This window comes from Hippopotamus amphibius, chromosome 5, assembly GCF_030028045.1.
Source record: "Hippopotamus amphibius kiboko isolate mHipAmp2 chromosome 5, mHipAmp2.hap2, whole genome shotgun sequence".
Lineage (NCBI taxonomy): Eukaryota > Metazoa > Chordata > Mammalia > Artiodactyla > Hippopotamidae > Hippopotamus > Hippopotamus amphibius.
Genome location: NC_080190.1, coordinates 54,181,818 through 54,203,198, shown reverse-complemented (window position 1 = coordinate 54,203,198; position 21,381 = coordinate 54,181,818). Strand labels below are relative to the sequence as shown.

General features: G+C 38.2%; 1 protein-coding gene across 2 annotated transcripts; it reads left to right on the top strand.

Moving 5' to 3' along the window:
• Positions 1 to 3,887: 3,887 nt before the first annotated feature.
• GHITM (growth hormone inducible transmembrane protein) lies at positions 3,888 to 19,666 on the top strand. 2 transcript variants are annotated; one of them, XM_057736003.1, is made up of 9 exons: positions 3,888 to 4,013; positions 5,376 to 5,540; positions 6,505 to 6,604; positions 8,179 to 8,290; positions 8,717 to 8,858; positions 11,565 to 11,673; positions 15,951 to 16,139; positions 16,589 to 16,760; positions 18,283 to 19,666. In XM_057736003.1, exons 2-9 carry the CDS (start codon positions 5,412 to 5,414, stop codon positions 18,365 to 18,367), a joined length of 1,038 nt encoding a protein of 345 aa, XP_057591986.1. In that variant the 5' UTR covers positions 3,888 to 4,013; positions 5,376 to 5,411; the 3' UTR covers positions 18,368 to 19,666. The 2 variants fall into 2 exon arrangements, with proteins under 2 accessions (XP_057591986.1, XP_057591987.1); XM_057736004.1 differs by lacking the exon at positions 16,589 to 16,760.
• Positions 19,667 to 21,381: the final 1,715 nt, after the last annotated feature.

The following is a 21,381-nucleotide window of genomic DNA, read 5'->3' as shown; positions in this document are numbered from 1 at the left end:
TATGTAGGTTTCTTAAAAAACTAAAACTAGAACTTCCATATGACCCAGCAATTCTACTCCTGGGTAGATATCTGAAAAAAACGAAAACACTAATTCAAAAAGATACATGTACCCCAGTGTTCACAGCAGCATTACTTACAATTGCCAAGGTATGGAAGCAACCTAAGTGTCCAGCAACAGATGAATGGATAAAGAAGATGTAGTATATATGCACCAGGGAATAGTACTCAGTCATGAAAAGGAATGAAATTTTGCCATTTGCAGCAACACAGATGGACTAGGAGCGCATTATGCTAAGTGAAATGTCAGACAGAGAAAGACAAATACTGTGTGATGTCACTTATATGCAGAATCTAAAAAATACAACTAGTAAATATCACAAAAAGAAGCAGACTCACAGATATAGAGAGCAAACCAGTGGTTACCAGCGGGGGTTGGGGAGGGGCGATATAGGAGTGGGAGAATGGGAGGTACAAACTATTAGGTGTAAGATAGGTTCAAGAATGTATTGTACAACATGGGGAATATAGCCAATATTTTGTAATAACTGCAAATGGAAAGTAACCTTTAAAAATTGTATAAATTTTTTATTTTTAAAAAATAGACAAAATAAAATGCAAAAATATAAAAAATTAATAAAGATCAGCATTACCATACAGGAAGAAAAAGAAACATCCATGTTAAACAAAAGGAAAATTGTGTGGCCTGCTTTCTATCCCTCCACTCTACTTCCTGGTACCAGCTCCCAGGAAAATGCCTTCAGCAGGTCTCAGAGGGAGCAGCCCCCTTCTCACCTATGGCTTCATTTTCCTTCAGTTACTGGAAGGATTCAAGTGTTGAGGTTGGCACAGTTTTGTCTCTCACCCAGACAGAAATCAGATGCTGGCTCTGTCATGTAGAACATGCCATGGTGTATTGATGCCCAGCTGGGTATCTTGCCCATGCATATTTCTAGTGTTCCCTTCACTATCAAGTGGTGTCTTGAAGGGTACACACAAGATGGCCCATGCTCACAGCTACAGTATTGGGTTTATCCAGGCCCAATATTATCAGGGATTCTAGGATTCTCTCACGTGGTAAACTTTAAGACCAAGAGAAAACAGGGTGGGGAAGATCTTGACTCCTTCATACCTGCTTTGTTTTCTGCCACTTAACCACCATATGAGAAGCTGGACCCCTTTGTTCAGAAATATCACCAAACTTTCAGGGAAGAGCACCTTTGTTGGGAAACACAGTAAACACATAAAAAAAACCCCATTGGGGAAGGTAGGCTAAAGGTCACAAACTCCCTTTTCAACTCTCAGCCATACCACATCTCTTCATGGAAAAGTCTAGTAGTGCTACTGAACACAAGTTCTTGTGCCTGATGAACAGTGAGGCCAAACAAACCAAAATGTCAGAGTTTGAAGCAAAGAAAGTTTTCTTGCAGGGCCAAGCAAGGAGAACAGGTGGCTTATGCTCAAAAACCCCAAATTCCCCAACGGTTTTTGGGGAGAAGTTTTTACTGGCAAAATTTGGGGGGAGGGCTGCAGGGTGTGTGACTTTCTTCTGATTGGTTGATGGTGAGATAACAGGGTGGTGCCCCAGGAATCAAGTACTCAGCCTGAAGTTACCATCCTCCACCTGCGTAGAAGCCTTACCTCCTGCAGAATTCAAAGATATTATGTATATTCCATGCGAAAGAACCAGGACCCTGCCCCAAGGCTGCATCATTCTTTCTTCACTGCTCCTCCCTTGTTTCTGCATTCTCCCCACTTCCCTGATTGGAGACTTTTTGAATCTGCCCTTTGGAGCTTAGGGAAGGTCTAGGAGGCTGAAGCCTTTATCCTGCAAATAAGAAATGGGGAAACTGCAAAGACTTTTGCACCCAGGAGGGCCCTACAAGGTCCTGCTCAGTTTCAGTAGGAGGGGTTTATTTTAACTAAAAAGAAAATATCTTTTCTTTAGTCCTTGACTTTGATTTTTTTTCTCTATAACCCACACTCCACTTAGCCAACAGGTGGAGAGTAAGAAACCAGTCTTCAGCCCTTAATAAAAATTGTAGTGTATATACAGCATTAGGATTTATGATTCATGACTTTTTCCGTTATCTGTCCTATGCTCCAAGGTCGTAGAAGCAGAGAAGTTACAATTTAACACTTCAAACTGAGTTTTATCTACTTCCCCCACATTTGTATCTCTTTCTGTATCCTATCTCTAAATTAATGGTGCAATTATCCATCCAATTTCACTCAATTCAGAACAGAGGGATTATCCTGGGTGCCTCCCTCATCCTTATCAGCTATATTCAATCAGTGATTAAAACCTGTACATTCCTCCTTAGTCATTTATCTCTGCCATAAACCCCCTCTCTGTCCCTTTACGGTCTTAATTCCAGACTTCATCACTTTTTGTTTAAACAATTGCAATAAATTCCTAATTGGTTTCAAAGTCAATAAAACCTTTCCCCACTCCACACTAAGCATATCTTCCCAATGACATGACCAGGTAACTCTCCCACCTCAAAACATTTAACATCTATGGAAACAACAACACTAACCCCATATGTAAGAAAGGAAAGCATGAAATTAGAAATTTTCTCTTTTATGAAGATATTAAACTTTAATTAGCAATCTTGAAGCAAATCACTAGGATTTAAAAAGGTATTTTGCTTATTCAGGTAACTGTGTTTTGAATCCCTTCTCTCTGCTGGTAACAGAAGCTCTAGAGAAAAAATAGTACCTAGGGAACTAAACAGAGAACTTATTTGCTAGCTAATCAAATTGGGTGAAGATCTAAAGCAAGATTAAATTGACCACGCTCGATCTGTTCACTATCTCAAATGACAGATTTTTCTAGTGTTTTTCTGCCATTTCCTGCTAAACTCTTTTATTACCCACATAAAACGCAAACCTTTATGTTTGTCAAGGTTTACATGGTTAGTGGATTATCATAAATCACAATTAACAATAGCTTAGGAGATAAGGTTCATGAATTTTACACGTTGTTAATCACCTTATCGAAACAGCACCCCTCCAGGGTTTTACGCACCATTATTTTTCTTTTCAGTACTTATCGCTAACAGTTTGTCTACTTCCTGTCTCCACCAAAAAGTAAATGCCATAAGGGCAAGGACTTTGTTTTGCTACAACAATGGTACAATGTCTTTTACTTTTATGTATCCCCAGTGCAGAATTTGGTACAAAGTGAGGTTCAGTACATATTTGTGTAACGGGTAAATGACAGTGATAGGGGGAGAAAAGCTTCCTTACGTAGCCAAGAAACGGCTTTTCAATTTACAAATCGCGTGCATGCGAATAGTTCTCAAAAAAAAACCTTGGGTAAGAGGCAAAGCCTGTTGTACCAATCCATTATACAAGTATTCACCTTGAAAATGTGTCGCGGGTAGGTCACAAAGCAACGACAGCAACCCTTAAAATCCGGCCAGGTCGCTCTCCGACCTTGTGTGACCCAGACCCTTTCGCAGATTTCACATCCGACCCAAGAAACCGGTTGGCTCCGGTCTGAAACTGCCAATTTGGCACACTACCTCGCAATAAATTCTTGAGAAGGCACAAAAAGCCCACAAGAGGAAAGAAACAGGGCGCAGAAATAATTTTTAATTCTCATAATATCCTCTTTGAATTTTAAATTAATTTTCGTAACTCCTGAAGTGAAACTGTTGAGACAAAAGCGAAAGCGAGCTCCGCTACCCAGAGCTAAAATGGCTGAAATGCCTCCTCAGCCCACACCCACGATGGACGTTGACTGTGACGCGCCCAACAATCCTCCACTAGTCCCGCCCCTACAGCTCGGAACCCCTCCTTCCTACTATGCCCGCCCTTCCGTTAGGGCTCCGTTCATGATTGGCTGTCCGTAGCCTTTGCGGCTTCTCCGGATGTTGCGTCACGCAGTGAGCTAAAGGGACTGCGCGCACAGTCAGTAAGCGGTGGGCGAGGAGGCGGGAGGCGTGTGCCGTGCCGTTTCGGCGGCCTGGAAGGGGAACTGCGCGCTTGAGGTGACCAGGGACTGAGGTAAAGCTCCCCCGGCCCGAAAGGCATCGCGATCCACTGTGTTCCTGACATGCGGCCCCGTGGGGAGGGCTGGAGGCTGCGGGCTGCGTCACGGCCTGGCGGCACGTGAGGGCCATCCTGCGGGTGACCCGGTGGAGGGGGCGGCCGGCGGCTGCGGGGCCTGGGGTAGGCGGGCAGGGGCTCGCCTTCTCTGCCCTCTTCTCCCCTGGGCAGTGAGTTGCTGAGTCATCTCCGCGGCCGTGCCGCCCAGCCGCTGCCCTGGTAGATAAGGGGGCGTCTGAGGCTGGTGCATTGACTTTTGGAGCCTGGAGTTTTGCTGCCGGGCACTCATCCGAGTCTTGTGATCTGGGTGAACTTGCTCGGGGGACCAGGCGCCTGAGCTCATCGATGCGCACGGAAGCGTACGCGGTCGGCAACGTTAGCCGTTTTGTAGCTAAGGCACCTGAGTCTCGGAGAGCAAACATTTCGCTCGAGGCCGCGTCTAGCTTGTGGCAGAAGCAAAATTCCCACCCTGAAGACGGCTCTGTCTGAGGTGGCGCTCCTCAGTAGCTGTGTTGAGGACTGAGAAGCACAGCACCTTTAGGCTGAGATGATGTAATGGCACGAAAGTGCTAGAATGACTCGGTATTTTCCCTAAGGATAGGTGTCAGTGTTGTACACCCCTCGCAGATCCCTTGGCAGAGTTGGAAGTACAGTCAGATATTTAAAAGCAAGGATTATTATTAGCTTTTGGGGTGCCCATACATAATTACTGCGCTTTTCCCTGGGGATTAAATCATTAGGACCGGAGGTAGACCTTAGGAATCTACATTTTTAAGATACATCCCAGGTGGTTTTAATACCTTGAATATTTTTGTATTATATTTTGAAGGAAAGTAATACTTGGCATGCTTGGTTTCCAGTTGGTGTCTTATAGCCTTTCAATGATTAACTCCTTGAAGAGTTAATCATTCCTTTTTTGGTTGACATTTTTCCTCTGCTCAAAGTTATTCTTAGCCTTCTTTTAAATTTTCCCACTGAACGCTGGTATAAATCTTCAGCCAAAACCACATTTATAAAATCCACCACACACCCTGTAATTCTCTTAAGATATTAAATCCACTCTGTATTGAACACATAACTTAAGTCATTCGTGTTGTTATTGTTCCAGTTGATATTTAAACCCATTTTGGTGATCCATCCCAAACCAGTTCTTTGGGATGAATTTCTTAAACTAATAAGGGAGAAGCAGAGTATTCATCATTACCATTTTAAAAGGTCACTGTATTTCTTCTTTTCTAGGAAGAGAGGATTGGCTCTTATCTCTTCTGCATCCTTCCTTCATCTGGTTAATGGGTATTTTTTGTCTCTGTCTCTAACTAGCATTTCAGATCTGCTTGGTAAACCTGGTGCACCACCATGCTGGCCGCAAGACTGGTGTGTCTCCGGACACTACCTTCCAGGGCTTTCCACCCAGCTTTCACCAAGGCCTCCCCTGTTGTGAAGAATTCCATCACGAAGAATCAATGGCTCTTAACACCCAGAAGGGTAGAGATAATCTGAATATTTTTACATTGTGTGTCCCTCTCTATGCTCCTAGGGCTTTTTTTTTTGGACAGAGTGTGAAGATCCCTACTCTACCATTAGTGATTTACTGAAACAGCCCTGAAAATGTCCTAAATCAGTACTTCCTCCCTATTAGTTTTGTATCATTCTGTTCTATCCTTAACACATGAAAAAGAACTCCTGTAACTTCTCCGTTACTTACAGCTCTTGGAGTTTCTCATTCAGAGAATTTAGAGTAATTTGTGAAGGATTGAGAGCTATACGGTTTAGCAAATAGGTTGTGGAGCCTATTGTCAAAAGCTTAAGAACCAGGGAATATTAACAGTTGGCCAGTAACTTCTTAATAAGTTACTAAACATGTCATTTCAGCTCTTGTTTAGAGAATGGTAGACTAAAATCTGTCGGATTAGAGAGAAACCCATTTCCTTTCATGATAGACTTCTGCTTTAGCACTCAAGAGTATAAATTTTGAAATATGAGGTAGGTAAAGAAATATACAGAAGCTAAAAGAGACAACTTTTGTCTCTTAAATTAACTGTTCCACTGTTGAAAAAGAGCTAAAATAGAGGTAGTAGTCATCCCTCCCTTTGACTTTGTGTTAAAAGGATTGAGTCCATTTCCCAGATGATAGTGTAGCTAATACTTAGTGAATGCATATCTTTTAAAAGTTAGTGTTTATAATTCTAGAAATATAAATAAAATTTGTAGTTTATGAACTAATTCTGAAGCTTGAACTAAGAAGTTAGGTTGTAATGAATTCGTGAGAGCTCAGGTAGAATCTACATTTAATTTTTTACGTTGGCTAACATACTTTCAAGTGAAGTTATATACATAGACAGTACTAAGTTACTTTATACAGAGTTTTCTAGTGTGACAAGATCCTCTGTTTTATTGTTAACATTCTTTTGGTGTGGATGGTTTGTGTCTTTGTTTTCATGTATATCAGGAATATGCAACCAAGACAAGAATTGGGATTCGGCGTGGAAAAACTAGCCAAGAGCTCAAGGAGGCAGCTTTGGAACCATCATTGGAAAAAATATTTAAAAGTAGGTGAAGCCTTTAGTAAACTCCTGTTTTAAGAGGTCCGTGAACAGCCTCCATAAAATACATGCAAACTTGTATATATGTGCATTTTGTGAGAAGGAGGGCGATCATCCTCAGGGATCTGATGACCCTGAAAAGATTGGTACTTCACACTGGGCTCAGTGGTTCCTAGTCATATTTCTTCCAGAAAAAAATTTTACTTTCACCATTTTTTTAAAGGATTATTAGTTAATATGCCATGATCTGAAAGTTATAATCTGTTAATGAAGTTCATTTGAAGTTGTATAGAATCTTACAAACATAATATTTGTATATGTTTCAGGTCAAGAGTAAATCACCAAAGCGTAGACGTTAATAAAAACCTAGTTGTTCAAGAGAGGTCCTCTTGACTGGCTGCCCATTTAGGGCCTCTCAGGAAGCAAAGTCAGTTTGGTTCACAGTTTGAATTTCAGCTTTGCAAGTTCAGAATCTAGATTAGAAATCTACCCAAAGTCGGAGAACACTGCTACTCCTTAACAACCTTGCAAAAGGTCAATACCGATCTTCCCTGACTTAAGATGGAGTTATAGCCTAATAAACCCCTCATAAGTTGAAGATGTCCTGAAGTTCAAAATACATTTAGTATACGTAACCTACCGAATGTCGTAGCTTAGGCTAGCCTACCATAAACGTGTTTGGACTAGTTGAACATTGGCCTACAGTTGGGCAAAGTTATCTAACACTATGCCTATTTTATGATAACGTGTTGAATCGTTCCTGTGATTTATCGAATCCTGAAAGTGAAAAATAGAATTGTTGGGTGAGTGCAGAACAGTTATAAGTGTATCGGTTGTTTACTCTCATGAGCAACTGGCTGACTGGGTGCTGTGGCTCACTGCCACTGCCCAGCATCACAAGAGAGTATTGTACTGCGTATCGGTAGTCCAGGAAAAGATCAAAATAAAAAATTTAAAGTACAGTTTGTATTTGAATGCATATTGTTTTTGCATCATCGTAAAGCTGAAAAATCTTAAGTTGGGGACCGTCTATATATTAAAATGGGAGAGAGCCCTAGTTGGCATCCCTCGGCATTTCTATTAGTCAGTTGACCCTAGAAACCAAATTATATGAATCATAGCAACAGTGTAGTAACATTCTTAGTGAACAAACTTTGACTAAAGGGAATAAGGTGCTCTTGGTGAATACCTCCATCTAGTTAAGAGTTGATAAATTATTTCTTTCTCAGTACTCTGAAAAACAAGAGCACCCTCTCCCTTGATCCTGCTGCATAAACACTAATTACATTTTTCTTTGGTTCATTTTTTTCTTGACTCCATGTAAAGCATCATCTTTGTTAATAGCACTTTAGACACAATATTAAATATAATATATGACTGTTAACATGTTTTTCTCATTTTTACTTTCTAAGAGTGTCATGAGAACACACCTCTTATGAATAAAATAACATATCATGGAAGTACCCCTACATCTACAGATGGACTGCCTCCTCAGATTTTGTTAGAGTGAAATTAAAGATTAGTTGTCTTATTTAGTCAAGACAACAGTATTAACATGCATTTCTTCCTGTGTTCTACAGTCGATCAGATGGGAAGATGGTTTATTGCTGGAGGGGCTGCTGTTGGTCTTGGAGCTTTATGCTACTATGGCTTGGGAATGTCTAATGAGATTGGAGCTATTGAAAAAGCTGTGTAAGTGAATTCTTCCCAAACAATTCTAGCCTTAAAGTTTCCAGCTTTCTTCTCATCCTTATCTTTTGCCACTTTTGGAATGTTTTATGTCCATTGTTCCAACTGTGTGGAAATACACATGAGTAAAAACAGAATCTCTTATTTCCTTGGCATATATTTATTCAAACAATAAATAAAAATCTTTTACCAAGGTTATATAATGTGTTTAAGCAAGGAGCAGATGTGTTGTTTTTTATATGTGCCAAGAGCTAATATGTTTTTATTAATTTTTTTATGGTAACTCCAACATGCATCATTTTTTCCATGATAATAGAATAAGATTTAGAGCAATAGAGTGATATTTCTCAAGCTCTCCCAGCTAGTAAATGATTCAACCAAAATTCACATGCATAATTCTATAAATTAACCATGTTGTGTTTCTTACAGAATTTGGCCACAGTATGTGAAGGATAGAATTCATTCCACCTATATGTACTTAGCAGGAAGTATTGGCATAACAGCTTTGTCTGCCCTGGCAGTGAGCAGAACTCCAGCTCTCATGAACTTCATGATGAGAGGCTCTTGGGTGGTAAGTCAGCTTGTTTTTGTTTTCCTTTCACACTAAATAGCAAAAGATTAAATGAAAACTATGGGAGGAGGGGATTAAATGGAAAGAATACCTTACTATATTAGGCAAATTTTTGTTCAAATAATATATGAATTATTAGTGCAGCTAAAACAAAGTAGGAAATACATTCTCAGGCAAGTCGGCTTTTATTCCTTGTTGAGTATGTATTTTAGTAGCAGCAAAGGTGTTGGAATCCAGACTTACAGGAACATTCTACGTATCTAGCAGCAAATATTAAACACCTCTATTTTGTAGTAATTTACTGAAAGATAAGGGGGATGAAAATCCATTTTAGAGGTCAGTGGAAAATAGCTGTCACAAAAACCCAAGCACTCTGTACAGACTAGAATAGTGCTGTCACTATTATTCTGAACTTTTCTTGACTCTATATAAGGTCTTATATTCAATGAGAGTTTCTTGAGCATTTGTTGGTTTGCTAGCATTTTTTTATTTTAGGAGAGGACAGGGTAGTCCAGTTTTGTAAAAAACAGCTTGGGCAAAGAAGAGGAAGTAGTCATTACTTTATAATCCCATTCAGGTGAAGTTCAAGTATTTGAGGTCTGGAGTGTGAAGAAGACACAATTAGAAAAGGTGTGTTTGATTGCTGAGCTGAGGAGAACACCTAAGCAGTTAGAGGCTGTTGCAGATGCTGGAACAGCTAAAGTATGATTTATATTTGAGCTTTAAGAACTAATATGGAAGAGACGGGAAGCAGGTGTACCAGCTGTGCCTTTTCAAGCTCTAAAATGATGGATGATAAGAATGTAAACAAGAGCAATGAGTGTGAGACTGGAAGGGAAGGCAAGGTGGGAAAGTTAACATAATACTTAACAGACTTCCCATAGCAAATTCCCACTGATTCTCTCCACGGGCAGCCCAAATCCCTATGACTTCCAAGTCTGTACTATTTCTACTATACTGTACTTTCCAAAAGGAGAACTATTAGCAGTTTTGTAGCCATTTGGATACCTCACTATTAGGGTCTTGCTTCTCAGATGGGTGTCATGAATCTCCTAGCCTGGAGGTTAATTGAGGTTATTGATGACACAGAATCAACTTGTTGCATTCTCATCAGGTATGTCAGTTTTAATCAGAGGTAAACAATTAAATTCAGTGCTCTTGTAATAAAGCAAACATGAAAGATTAAAATATACGAAAGAGTTTAGCCCCTAAAACTTCAAGGAAGTTTTGTGCTTGGGCCATATTCTCAGGTGCCTGTGGGCATAAGATCAGTCTCACCTGCTCTTAGGGTTGTTTAAGTAAAATAGTTTAGAAAGTCAGACAGGTGCTGCAGAGATGAAGAAGCCTTTGAGAGGTGACAGACTTACAGATAATGTCAGGGTTTGTACCAAGTGCTTTTGGAACAGAGTAGAGGCATCTGACATTGTTTATAACAGCCAGTGTACCTACCAGAAAAACTTTCCAGACTAAGAGGTAATCCTTGAGTATGTCAACCAGATGGGAAGGAGGTATTTATAGGCATAATAAACAGAATTAAAGAGGCATGAAACTCGGGCATGTTTGCAGCCTACCAGTTTAATGTAGCTGGAGTGTAGAGTATTATGGGAAGGTGAAAGGCAAAAAATGGGCCTGAATCATGAAGGACTTTAGAAGAAAAATATATAATGGTGTTAAATATCCTGAAAATGCTTTGCACAGAGGTAGATGAAGTAGCTTTTAGTAATTTTTCTCCATTGGAAGATAGTAGAGTAGAACCCAGTGTGGTTTTCTGTATTACGAGTGAAGGCTTTCCCATTCTCCGCAGAAATAGCTGTAATGTTTACCTGTACTTCACCTCAGAGGTTGACTGTTCAAGTGCACATGGGTTAGACAGGTAATGCAGATGAATGAGGCAGGCCTGATACATCACATGGGATTTTGGCATCCAGAGAAAATCTTCCCAACTAAATGCATTCACACTCAATTGTTTTTTGAATAGTGGGCCAAACAACATCTATTGCCGGATCTTGCCCAAGGGCTGCGGTTTGCAATTTCTGCTTTAAATTTCCTGAAGATCGATTATCATCTTTCTTTCATTACAAACATTTTTCCTTGTTATTCACAAGGAATATTTAAATGTGTAACAATGGAAATCTAAGGCAAAGAAAAGGGATGAGGGCCAATTCAGTCGGAAAACTGGGAGGATAGAAACTGTAGAATCTTATTTCTTGTCTTTTCCATGTGCTGCTTTTTTTTCAAGTTTTCATTTAGCAAATAGTGAGTTTGAGACAATGTGCTTTATATATATATAAATATATATATACACATATATTCTGATTGGTGTATCATGACAAATTTTTGTAATGTTATTTGTGCTATACCAAAATAAATATAAAATAATTATCTTGGGGTTTTTAAAGGGGTTTGTTAATACCTCTAACAAGAATAAAATTTTTTAAAGATGATGTTATCTGCCAAAGCTCTACTCACTCACTCAGTTTTCTGCAAAATGTTGTGTATAACAGTAGGGGATGCTGTTGCTAATTTGACCAGACTGAAATAAGAACAAGGCCTTTTAATTGTGCTACAAAAATAAAAGATTCTATTTATTATCCTTCATCTTTTTTAAACATGGTTTATTAGAAGGACTAAGTGAACTTGAAACTGTAGGTTTCTTCTTTGTTGTTGTATAAGGATCAGTTTTTCTTAGTAATACATGTCTTTCAGACAATTGGTGCAACCTTTGCAGCCATGATTGGAGCTGGAATGCTGGTACAGTCAATATCCTATGACCAGAGCCCAGGCCCAAAGCATCTTGCTTGGTTACTACATTCTGGTATGTTCCATTTTAAAATTGTTATTAAACAATCTTAAATACTACCTTTTTTGGTGGCTCTTCACAATCATAAATATGTATACATTTTAATTAAGCCTCATGTCTACCAAACACAGTTTTTTGCACTTTTTCCTGGTTGTGTTCTTGCCAGATCTCCACTCTGGAAAGTTAATGATTCTGATACTAAGACCATAGACAGCCCCAGTATTAAACTTACCTCTGGTGACAGTCTAGTATATGCAGAGATTTTGTTTTATGTATTTTGTCTAATACCAGGAGAATTTCAGATCTGATATACATCACTTGAGAATTGTTCTTGTTGTATATCTTTAGAAAGTAAGAAACTGGGGGTCTGCACCAGAGGAGGAGGAAGGTGGGACATGTGAAAGAATAGACTTTTGCAGTGGAGCGTTGGGAAGAAGAAAGCAGTCAAAAAAAGATCTTTGGAAATGTACTTTGTATGTGATGCATTAGCTGTGTCAGTAGATAGTCCTTGGCACAGAGTTACTGTGGCAGGACAGAGGCTCTCCAACCCTGGTATTGTGGGAGAGTGTTAATATTCTTTTAGATATATGTAATATTTTTGTTAATTATGGAAAGACAAATATTTTAAAGTTTACATAAAGTATTTTCCATTGCAAGTATCCCAGGATATTCTGCCTCTGGGTTGAGTAAAGAACCAACCAGACGCGGGGGAAAAAAATGCTTCTTAGATGCATGTTCTCTACCACAAAACAAGACAGATTTTATAAGCATTTCTCTGAAACTTCCAGGGAGACAGACTGAAATGTCTTTAACGTGGGTTAGTAAATGGAAATCAGGTTTGGGGCACCCCATCTGATGAATTTCCAATGTGAAATACATCATTTATATTCTTCATGTGCTGGCTTTGTTTTGGTGAATATGAGACAGCATGACTTTCCAACCTTGGTTTTCAAGTCTCTCTTCCATTAGGTCTTAGGTAATTTAACTATAGGTATTTTCTGTGGAGCTTTACAGGACAGAACTTTCATGGTTGGAGGGTGATGGTCCCAATATTTTCTTCTAATACTAATAATCTTTTAAGAAAAAAATTACTTAAAATATAGTGTGTACATTTGCTATAAAATTTAATGTCTCTCAGTACCATACAAATATTTAAGGATTATTCAGTATCTTGGCCAGTGAATAGAGTTCTGCACCTGTTTTCCATTTTAGACACTGAGTTCCTTGAATAAGCTGGTTCAGTGTCATTTTATCTTTGATAAATAGTAGATCCACTTGTTGAATAGTCTTTGGCTGGCATCTGAGAACTTGACACTTGAACCATTCTCTAACCAATAGGGTTAGACTATGCAAACAGTGTGAGTTACACTGAATGCCTGCTTTCCTTCTCCGAGTCTGGATTTTGGTAGTTGCTAGGAGGGTGCCTACATCATCAGCCCCCAGTAAAAACCTAGGGCACTGAGTCTCTAATGGGCTTCCCTGGGCAGAAACATCATGTATCACTGCACATTTCACATTCTTGGTGTGTGGCCTCAGAGGAAGGAGAGAGCACTGAAAGCCTGTGTATGGATTTCTCCAGACTCTAGACTTTGCCTGTATCTTTCTCCCTTGTTGATCCTGTTGTGTGTCCTTACCCTGTAATAAACCTTAGCTCTGAGTATAACTGTATACTGAGTCCTGTGACTCCATCTAATGAATTGCTGAATGAATGGGTGGTCCTGGGGACTGCCCTCCAACATACATAAAATACCCAGAACTTTAGTAATTTATATGCTACAATAATAGCAGATAAGAAGGGGTTTTCTAAGCAACACAGGTAGAAAGGCTTCCTTACTGTAGCTTGAAATAAAATTATATATAGACCTGCTGGTCTTTCTAAAGGTAGGCTTAGGCCTGCTATGTTGACCCTTTCCTGCCATTTTTTTCTCTTTCCTCTTTTTAATTTGTTTTCAAAATTTGCTTTATTCTTCATAAACATCTTAGAAAGCTGTGTGTGCAGGCATTATCTTGTCCATACATTCATAGATGAGGAAGCTGAGGGTGGGTGAGGTCACACACCAGGAAGTGCCGAGGTCAAGACTGACACCACCCCCACTGTTATTTCTTAAAGCACTCTGTCCAGTCCTTCATTCACTGGCATGATTGAGTTTCAGTCTGTTTTAATTCAAAGGACAACCACTCACAGTGTCAAAGAGACATCAAAGCCAGCTTTTGACCCAGGATAAATATCCCAATGCATTCTGTTTTCATTTTTCACCCAGATGTTTAACACCTTGTCAACACACCTGTGGTCTCAATCAGGCCTAAGTGATACTGTGCAAGAATTACTGAAATACTCACTGAAAGCTAGTCTCTTCTAATTGTGTTTTTCCCTTTTTTGAGATATAACTAATACATGATATTGTGTCAGTTTAAGGTGTACAACATGTTGATTTGACACATTTATATATTATGAAATGATGACTACCATAGAATTAGCTAACACCTTCATTTCCATATTTACCATATCTTTTTTATGGTGAGGACATTTAAGATCTATTCTCTTAGCAACATTTAAGTATATGATATGGTGTTATTAGCTATAATCATGGTATACATTAGGCCCTCAAACTTGTTAATCATAATTGGAAGCTTGTACCCTTTGACCAGTATCTCCCCATTCCCCCCCCAGCCCCTAGTAACCACCACCATGTTCTGTGTTTCTCTTAGTTTGACTTTTTTAGATTCCATGTATAAGTGAGATCATTTATAATATTTGTCTTGCTCTGACTTTTCACTTAGCATAATGCCCTCAAGGTCCATCCGTGTTGTCAAAAAGTGAAAGATTTCATTCTTTTTTGAGGCTGAATAATAGTCCATTGTATACATACACGACATCTTCTTTATCCATCCATCTGTTGACAAACACTTGAGTTGTTTTCATATCTTGACTGTTGTAACGCTGCAGTGAACATGGGAGTGCAGATATCTCTACACGATCCTGATTTCAGTTCCTTGGCTTACAAACCCGCAAGTGGGATTGCTGGATCATATGGTAGTTCTGTTTATTTTTAAAGAACATTCATACTTGTTTTCCCTAGTGGATCTACTAATTTCCTGAAGGCCAGTTTTCATTCATAATGATAATGTTGAACTATTCTTGTTAGTTTTGTAATTAATTTGTTCTTAAGCAGCAAACATCTATTGCCGTTTAAGATTTTTATCAGAAAGTATCATTGGAAAAAAGCTTAATAATCTCCTTGAAAGTTTTGCTTAAAATTTTGCAGTCAGGTGCAAAACTGCTAGGAATTCTAATGGAAATGTCACACAGACGAATTTCTATCCAGTGTCTTTCCTAGAGCAAAAAATTTTTAAATTATCCATCATCATGTGATAAAATATGCCTTGTTACTTGATCTAGAAATGTTAGTCTCAAAAGAGACACTTTAGTATTGAAATTTCAGTGTGAAGATAGCTCTGTGCTTATTCCATGAGTTCAGCTGTGCAAACTTAATGTTTAAGAAAAGGGTATAGTTGGGAATTCCCTGGCTGTCTAGTGGTTAAGACTGCACTTCCACTGCAGGGAGCCTGGGTTCCATACTTAGTTAGGGAACTAAGATCCCACAAGTAGGGTGGTACAGCCAGAAGAAGAAAAGGATATAGCTTGTTCTGTTTAATACTGAAATAATGCCTTACCTAAGATCTACTTTTTTTAAATAAAGGATTTCTGTTTACCTTTGCTAATGAAATTTTTGTTACTCTATTTTTGGTGAACATGTTTATAATTATCTAACTAAAATTGCTTTTTACAAGCTGTGATTACATTCCCTGTTACACAAGGCAACAACAGTGTCTGTCCTTGAAGTTCCTAGTCTAAGATAAGCATCATATACTTAAATTCTTTCCTTTTACTTTGTTTTCTTTCAGTGCAATAGGTTTGACCTTAAGTTATTTTAAGCCTTTTCATCTCAGTTCTTCCAAATGTGAATATTGTTATAAAGACTATTGGTAGACTCAGATCCAAGTAACGAACTACGTTGAATTTAACAGTTACTAAGAATCTAGATTAGTGTTTATACTTGTAAGTTTTGAGTGTTTGACTAGGAATAGCGTTACTGTTGTGATAGAATTTGGATAGGTACAAGCTTTAGTTGTGGAGTTTGGGGAATAGTGTTACCCAAATAAGGAGAAGACTATAATCATTGTTTAACAATAAGCTATATTATGTTCAGAAGGCGTGTTAGTTAGAAAAAGCATTCTCCTTTTGGTTGTTATTTAGTAAATGCTTGACTACCCACTTGGTCTTTCTCCAGGTGTGATGGGTGCAGTGGTGGCACCTCTGACGATATTGGGGGGGCCTCTTCTCGTCAGAGCTGCATGGTACACAGCTGGCATTGTAGGAGGCCTCTCCACCGTGGCCATGTGTGCGCCCAGTGAGAAGTTTTTGAACATGGGAGCACCCCTGGGCGTGGGCCTGGGTGTCGTCTTCGTGTCCTCACTAGGTAAGGCACTGTGCTTTGACACTTGGTTCTTGGTTCATGATGTCCTAAAATCATCTGACATGCTCAGGTATCCTAATGGAGAGAATTTAGTGAGTGTCATTTTTAAAAGTTAGTTGAAAGATACATGCTAATTTGACTGGATTTGCTCATTTGGCATCATGGCAAACCATTATTGCTTTTACCAAATACATCTAAAATGGGAAAGTTGGTCTGGAGAACATGAAAATTGCTCTGATGCAGGAACCTTTCTGTAATGTAGGCAAGTGACCCACTGCAGGAATGAGTATAATGAGTTTTGAACTGAGTGTATGTAAAATTAGAGCACATACTCAGATGTTTCCTTGCCTGTGTGACATACCAAAGAAAAAAATTTAAGTAATGCTAACTATAAATGCAGTTACAGAAAAATCTTTTTTCCAAAAAAACTTTTTTTCCCATTTTGATTTCAGGATCTATGTTTCTTCCACCTACCACTGTGGCCGGTGCCACTCTGTACTCAGTGGCAATTTATGGTGGCTTAGTTCTTTTCAGTATGTTTCTTCTGTATGATACACAGAAAGTAATCAAGCGTGCAGAAGTAGTACCAGTGTATGGAGTTCAAAAATATGATCCCATCAATTCGTAAGTAGCCTTAAATGTCTTTCCTTTGTTGCATAAGGACATTTGTATTTGTTTGGCCTATTTTGTTTTATGACTGCGTTAGTTTCCAAGAACTGCTATAACAAATTATGTAAACCGGGTGATTTAAAACAACAGAAATTTATTCTCTCATAGTTCCAGAGGCCAGAAGTCTGAAATCAAGGCATCATCAGGGTTGGTACCTTCTGAGGACCCTATGGGAGAATCTACTCTATGCCTCTCTCCTAGCTTCCTGTCATGGCCAGCCATCCTTGGCATTCCTTGGCTTGTAGATAAATCACTCTACTCTCTACTCCTGTCTTCATGTGATGTTCTCCCTGTATCTCTGTCTCTTATAATGATGCCATTGGATTAAGGCTCACCCTTTTCCAGTATTGCCTCTTCTTAACTCACATCTTAGTTACAATCACAAAGACCCTATACCCAAATAAGGTCACATTCACAGGTGCCACAGATTAGGACTTGAACATATCTTTTGAGTTCAACCTGCAACGACTTTGTTGAATTTTACTATTTTATTTCTGTTATTGTTTGGTCTGTTCTCTCTCCTTAGTAAGCTATGTGTACACAGTACATTTGATTATATTGCAATGAAGTGTAATAATTAGGTATGTATTCCATTGATTCGGAGTACTTTACCTATTTTTGTTAATTAGTCTTATAGTGCTCTTGTTGGTCAATTTTTTTTTGTAATTTATATTTAACAAACTTCAAAACTGAAGAAAAGATGTATTAGTCAAGTGTTATTTTTGGAAAGTGTACATAAATGACTTGAAATTTTTAATAGAAAAGCCTATTTTATTAAAAATTGGGAACACCTCAATTTTTAATTTTTTACTAAAAATTGAAAATTCCATTTTGGAATATTCAGCTGTAGCTGATGTTAAGTGTTGTATAATAATGCTTTTTCCTTTCCTTGGCCTCTCCACCAAAGTAGGTTATTTTAAGTAATTTTCTTGAGTTTCATGGTATCTATCACTTTTTAAGTAATGTATTTTTCTTTCTTTAAAACTTAATGTAATGATTTTTTAAAGTGTTGCTATAATGCTTACAGATTTGTAGCAGGGTTCTTTGGGGGTAATGGGGGGAGGCATTGAGGGAGTATGTTATATTTAAAAATGCCAGACTTGTGTCTAACACATTTTTTGTAAAGGTGTTTCTTTGGTTTTGTTTTGATTATTTATTTCATTGTCTATCACTCATTTCTTTTTTTTTTTTAAACAAAAAAAAAAAACACAAAAGATACTGTATTCATAGTAGAGTGCCAGAGAATATAATGATATTTAAACTGCCCTTTAACATTTAAAAGATTAATCTGCCAAATGAAAATCTTGATAGTTTTCTAGTGTAGGACTTCCTTAGTTGGCATCTTTTTTAACATTTCTATTTCATATACCTAGGACAAATAATCATATTGAGCTTTCTTCTTTCCTACCTTAAGAAATAGTTTTTGTCCTTGTTACAAGAATTACATCATATTTAACAGGCATAATTTCTTTTCTAGGATGCTGGGAATCTACATGGATACATTAAACATATTTATGCGAGTTGCCACTATTCTGGCAACTGGAGGCAACAGAAAGAAGTGAAGTGACTCAGTTTCTGACTTCCTTCATACTTCAGATATCTGGCTTGTTTAATAGGGGCAGATATTCTTTAAATAGTGCGTGCAAGCAGCTTTCATTGAAGTTTAGAAGATAAGAACTTGTCAACATGTTTCAAGTGTTCCAGTAATGTGATGCTTCAGGTCTGCTTTTTCTTCTGGAGAATAAATTCAGTAGTCTCTTCCAAATAGCACACACATATTCAATTCTCATGTTTGAATAACTTTTAAATGTTCTAATGAATGTGAAAACCAAGTTCTGTGTTGCAGGAATTAAGTATTTTGTCTATTTTTAAATTCATTTGGTTAAGTGAAATTTAGCAAACTTGTGAACCTGCATTTTTTCATTTTGGAATGTGGAATATTAACAAGTAATATCATAAGTGATGTAGGGGTTTGGTAAAGGGACCAGAGAGAAATAAAGAGTCACCTGCAAGTCTTTCTTTGACTACTTGGAGCTTAGCACTCATGTAAGTGTGGTGAGCCAGTGAGGGGGTCTGGATGTTTGGAAATAAGTCATGGCTGTGCATCTGCTGAACTTAGAGAAGCATTGAGCAGAAAACGAAGGACTTAGGTGATGCTCTGGGCTCTCCTTACAGTATAAATGTGATCATATTTGGCTTCTCATTGTTTGACACTGTTAGGAGAATCCACAATGCTAATCATACGGAGAATTCCTGTTATATATGTTATGTGTGTGTGTAAGTCATACTTTTGAATCATCTAGAACAAAATATCCTTAAAATACTCAGGAAAAAATATTCAAAGCATGAAAATGGTTGCATTTTTAAGGAATCAAACAATATAGTATACAACTGTTCATAGTTGTTGAATAGTTTTGCAAATTTGCCTTTCTCATCTCTTCAGGCTTTAAAGCTTTTATCAGAAAAGCCTGTTTGTGGTTTACACTTGAGATTATGAAAGCAGTTTTTCCCCTCAGCTTTGGTGTCTTGCGGTCCCTCTCAGAGGAATCACTGAAAAAAAGAAGGCAAAGCGAGGCTTCTTTCATGAACAAAAATGTAATGGAGAAAATGTTTCATTAGAGTTTGCGCTAGCAGAATTTTCCTTCTCTCCTCCACAGACCATTATTTAACTCTTGTGCCATTTCTAAGTTTTTGATACAGAAGAGTTATTTTTGGAAGTTCTTATGAATGAAAAAGTGTATGATTATTGAGATAGTTGGTGTTTTGACAAATATTTATTACAGTAATCCATAAATAACTATTCTGATCACCTCAAGTTACATAGAATGCTTATTTCTGAAATAATAAAGGCTCTAGCCAGATGGTGATTGGTCTGTAATTTTTCCAGCTGAACCATATACATGGCATTGAGTATGAGATTTGTTCGAGAAAGCAACTTATTCTCTTACTGATACAATATATAGAGGATGGTATGATTATAACCATGGTACATATAGCTGGATTGCATTTATTTGAACCCCAGCTCTTCCACTTACTTCTTATGTGACCTTTGGCAAATTATTTAACCTCTCTGTGCCCATTTCCTCATCTATAAAATGAAGATAACAGAAGCTACCTCACAGGGTTAAGGTGAAATGTGCAGGCCCTTAGTAAACACTATATAATTTTTAGCTGCTGTTGCTTGGCTGGTTTTGAAGGGTTTTTTCCTAAGAAAGAGCTACGAAACTTCTGTGTTTTCCCTCCTCTACCGTGGTCCCTGTACAGTGTGATCTTAAAGTGAAATCTTAAAGGTCCTGTTGTCATCAGTCACATTTTAGATCCCAAAGTTTATATCCTTATGTTTGGATGGTATCATACACAACACAAAATTGATATAATTTCAGCAGTGGGTATCAGTAAAGGATTATCTAGAAAATCAAGGGTTTTTTTTTTAATGACAGCATTTTATTATAGCACTTTTTCTGATTTTGCCAAGACAATGAAGGCCTTTCAATATAAAATGTGAATACTTATAAATTAAAATATTATAATAGGTCTTAAATGATAACAGAAAATAAAATCACTAGTTCTCTGGCTCCTGTTAACATACCTCTGGGGTTTTTTCCTTCATCACTCACAGGGAAGAGTGGAGGCCTGCAAATTAATAAGCTTTAGGCAAAAAAAAAAATCCATTTGTCATTTTCTAAAACATCATCTGAAGTGTTAAAGGATAACTGAGGTATGTGGTTAAAAATACACAAAATAATAAAGGCCCATTTGGTTTGCTTAGAAGGGTATCTAATGAACGTTCAGAGGGTGTGAGTATAGCAGACACCACGCTAACTGGACCCAGGGGAGACAGTAATGAATAGAAGTTGCCTTCTAAAGCATAGCAACCTCATGTTAAACACAGCTGTAGTCTATTGTGATGAGTGTCATAAGAGAAGTGAATAAAGTATGTTTATAAGATGTCCAAGGAGGAAGTCTTCAAGAGTAAACATAGTTACAGCACATAAAAAAGGTAGGGCATTTTACACAGCAGAAATATGATGGAGAGAGTAGGGATATGGGGGAAGAGGACAAGAAAAGAACAGGTTCCCCTGAAGCCAGATTTCCTGCTCACAATTGGTGTGTGTGCTGTGCCTAGAGACCTGAACCCTTGAGTATTTTCTGTGCCCTTTTAAATGTTAGGATCTGGGAAGAAGGGCAGGCATGTTTTCCTTAAAATTGTTCATCTGTGTAGAAGTGCCCACGTTAAAGTCCCTGAGATTGAATATACTGAAGATCTGTAAAATTTGAATAGGGTAGGAGGGTCAGATATGCTGATAATAGTTACTGAATTGAAGTTTTTGCATGTAGTGTGCCAAGCCTTTTGCATAATCATAACATTCCTTTGAGCTAAGCACTGCTGTCTCCATTTTGCAGAGGAGTAAACTGAAGGCCACAGGTTCAGTCTTTGCATGAGGTCATATGAGTGGGCAGGATAAAGTGGTAGAGTTGAACCTCCTAGCAAGTTATACTGGGGAGTTTGTGATGAACGCCGTAGGGCTGAAATCCTATTTGAGAATCAAAAGCACTATACGAATTAAATGGGCAG

Excerpts from the sequence above, each read along its gene's own strand:
- GHITM (XM_057736003.1), top strand. The coding sequence starts at position 5,412 with ATGCTGGCCGCAAGACTGGTGTGTCTCCGGACACTACCTTCCAGGGCT. Across the intron at positions 5,541-6,504 it reads GGCTCTTAACACCCAGAAGG|GAATATGCAACCAAGACAAG; the intron begins GTAGAGATAATC and ends CATGTATATCAG. Across the intron at positions 6,605-8,178 it reads ATTGGAAAAAATATTTAAAA|TCGATCAGATGGGAAGATGG; the intron begins GTAGGTGAAGCC and ends TGTGTTCTACAG.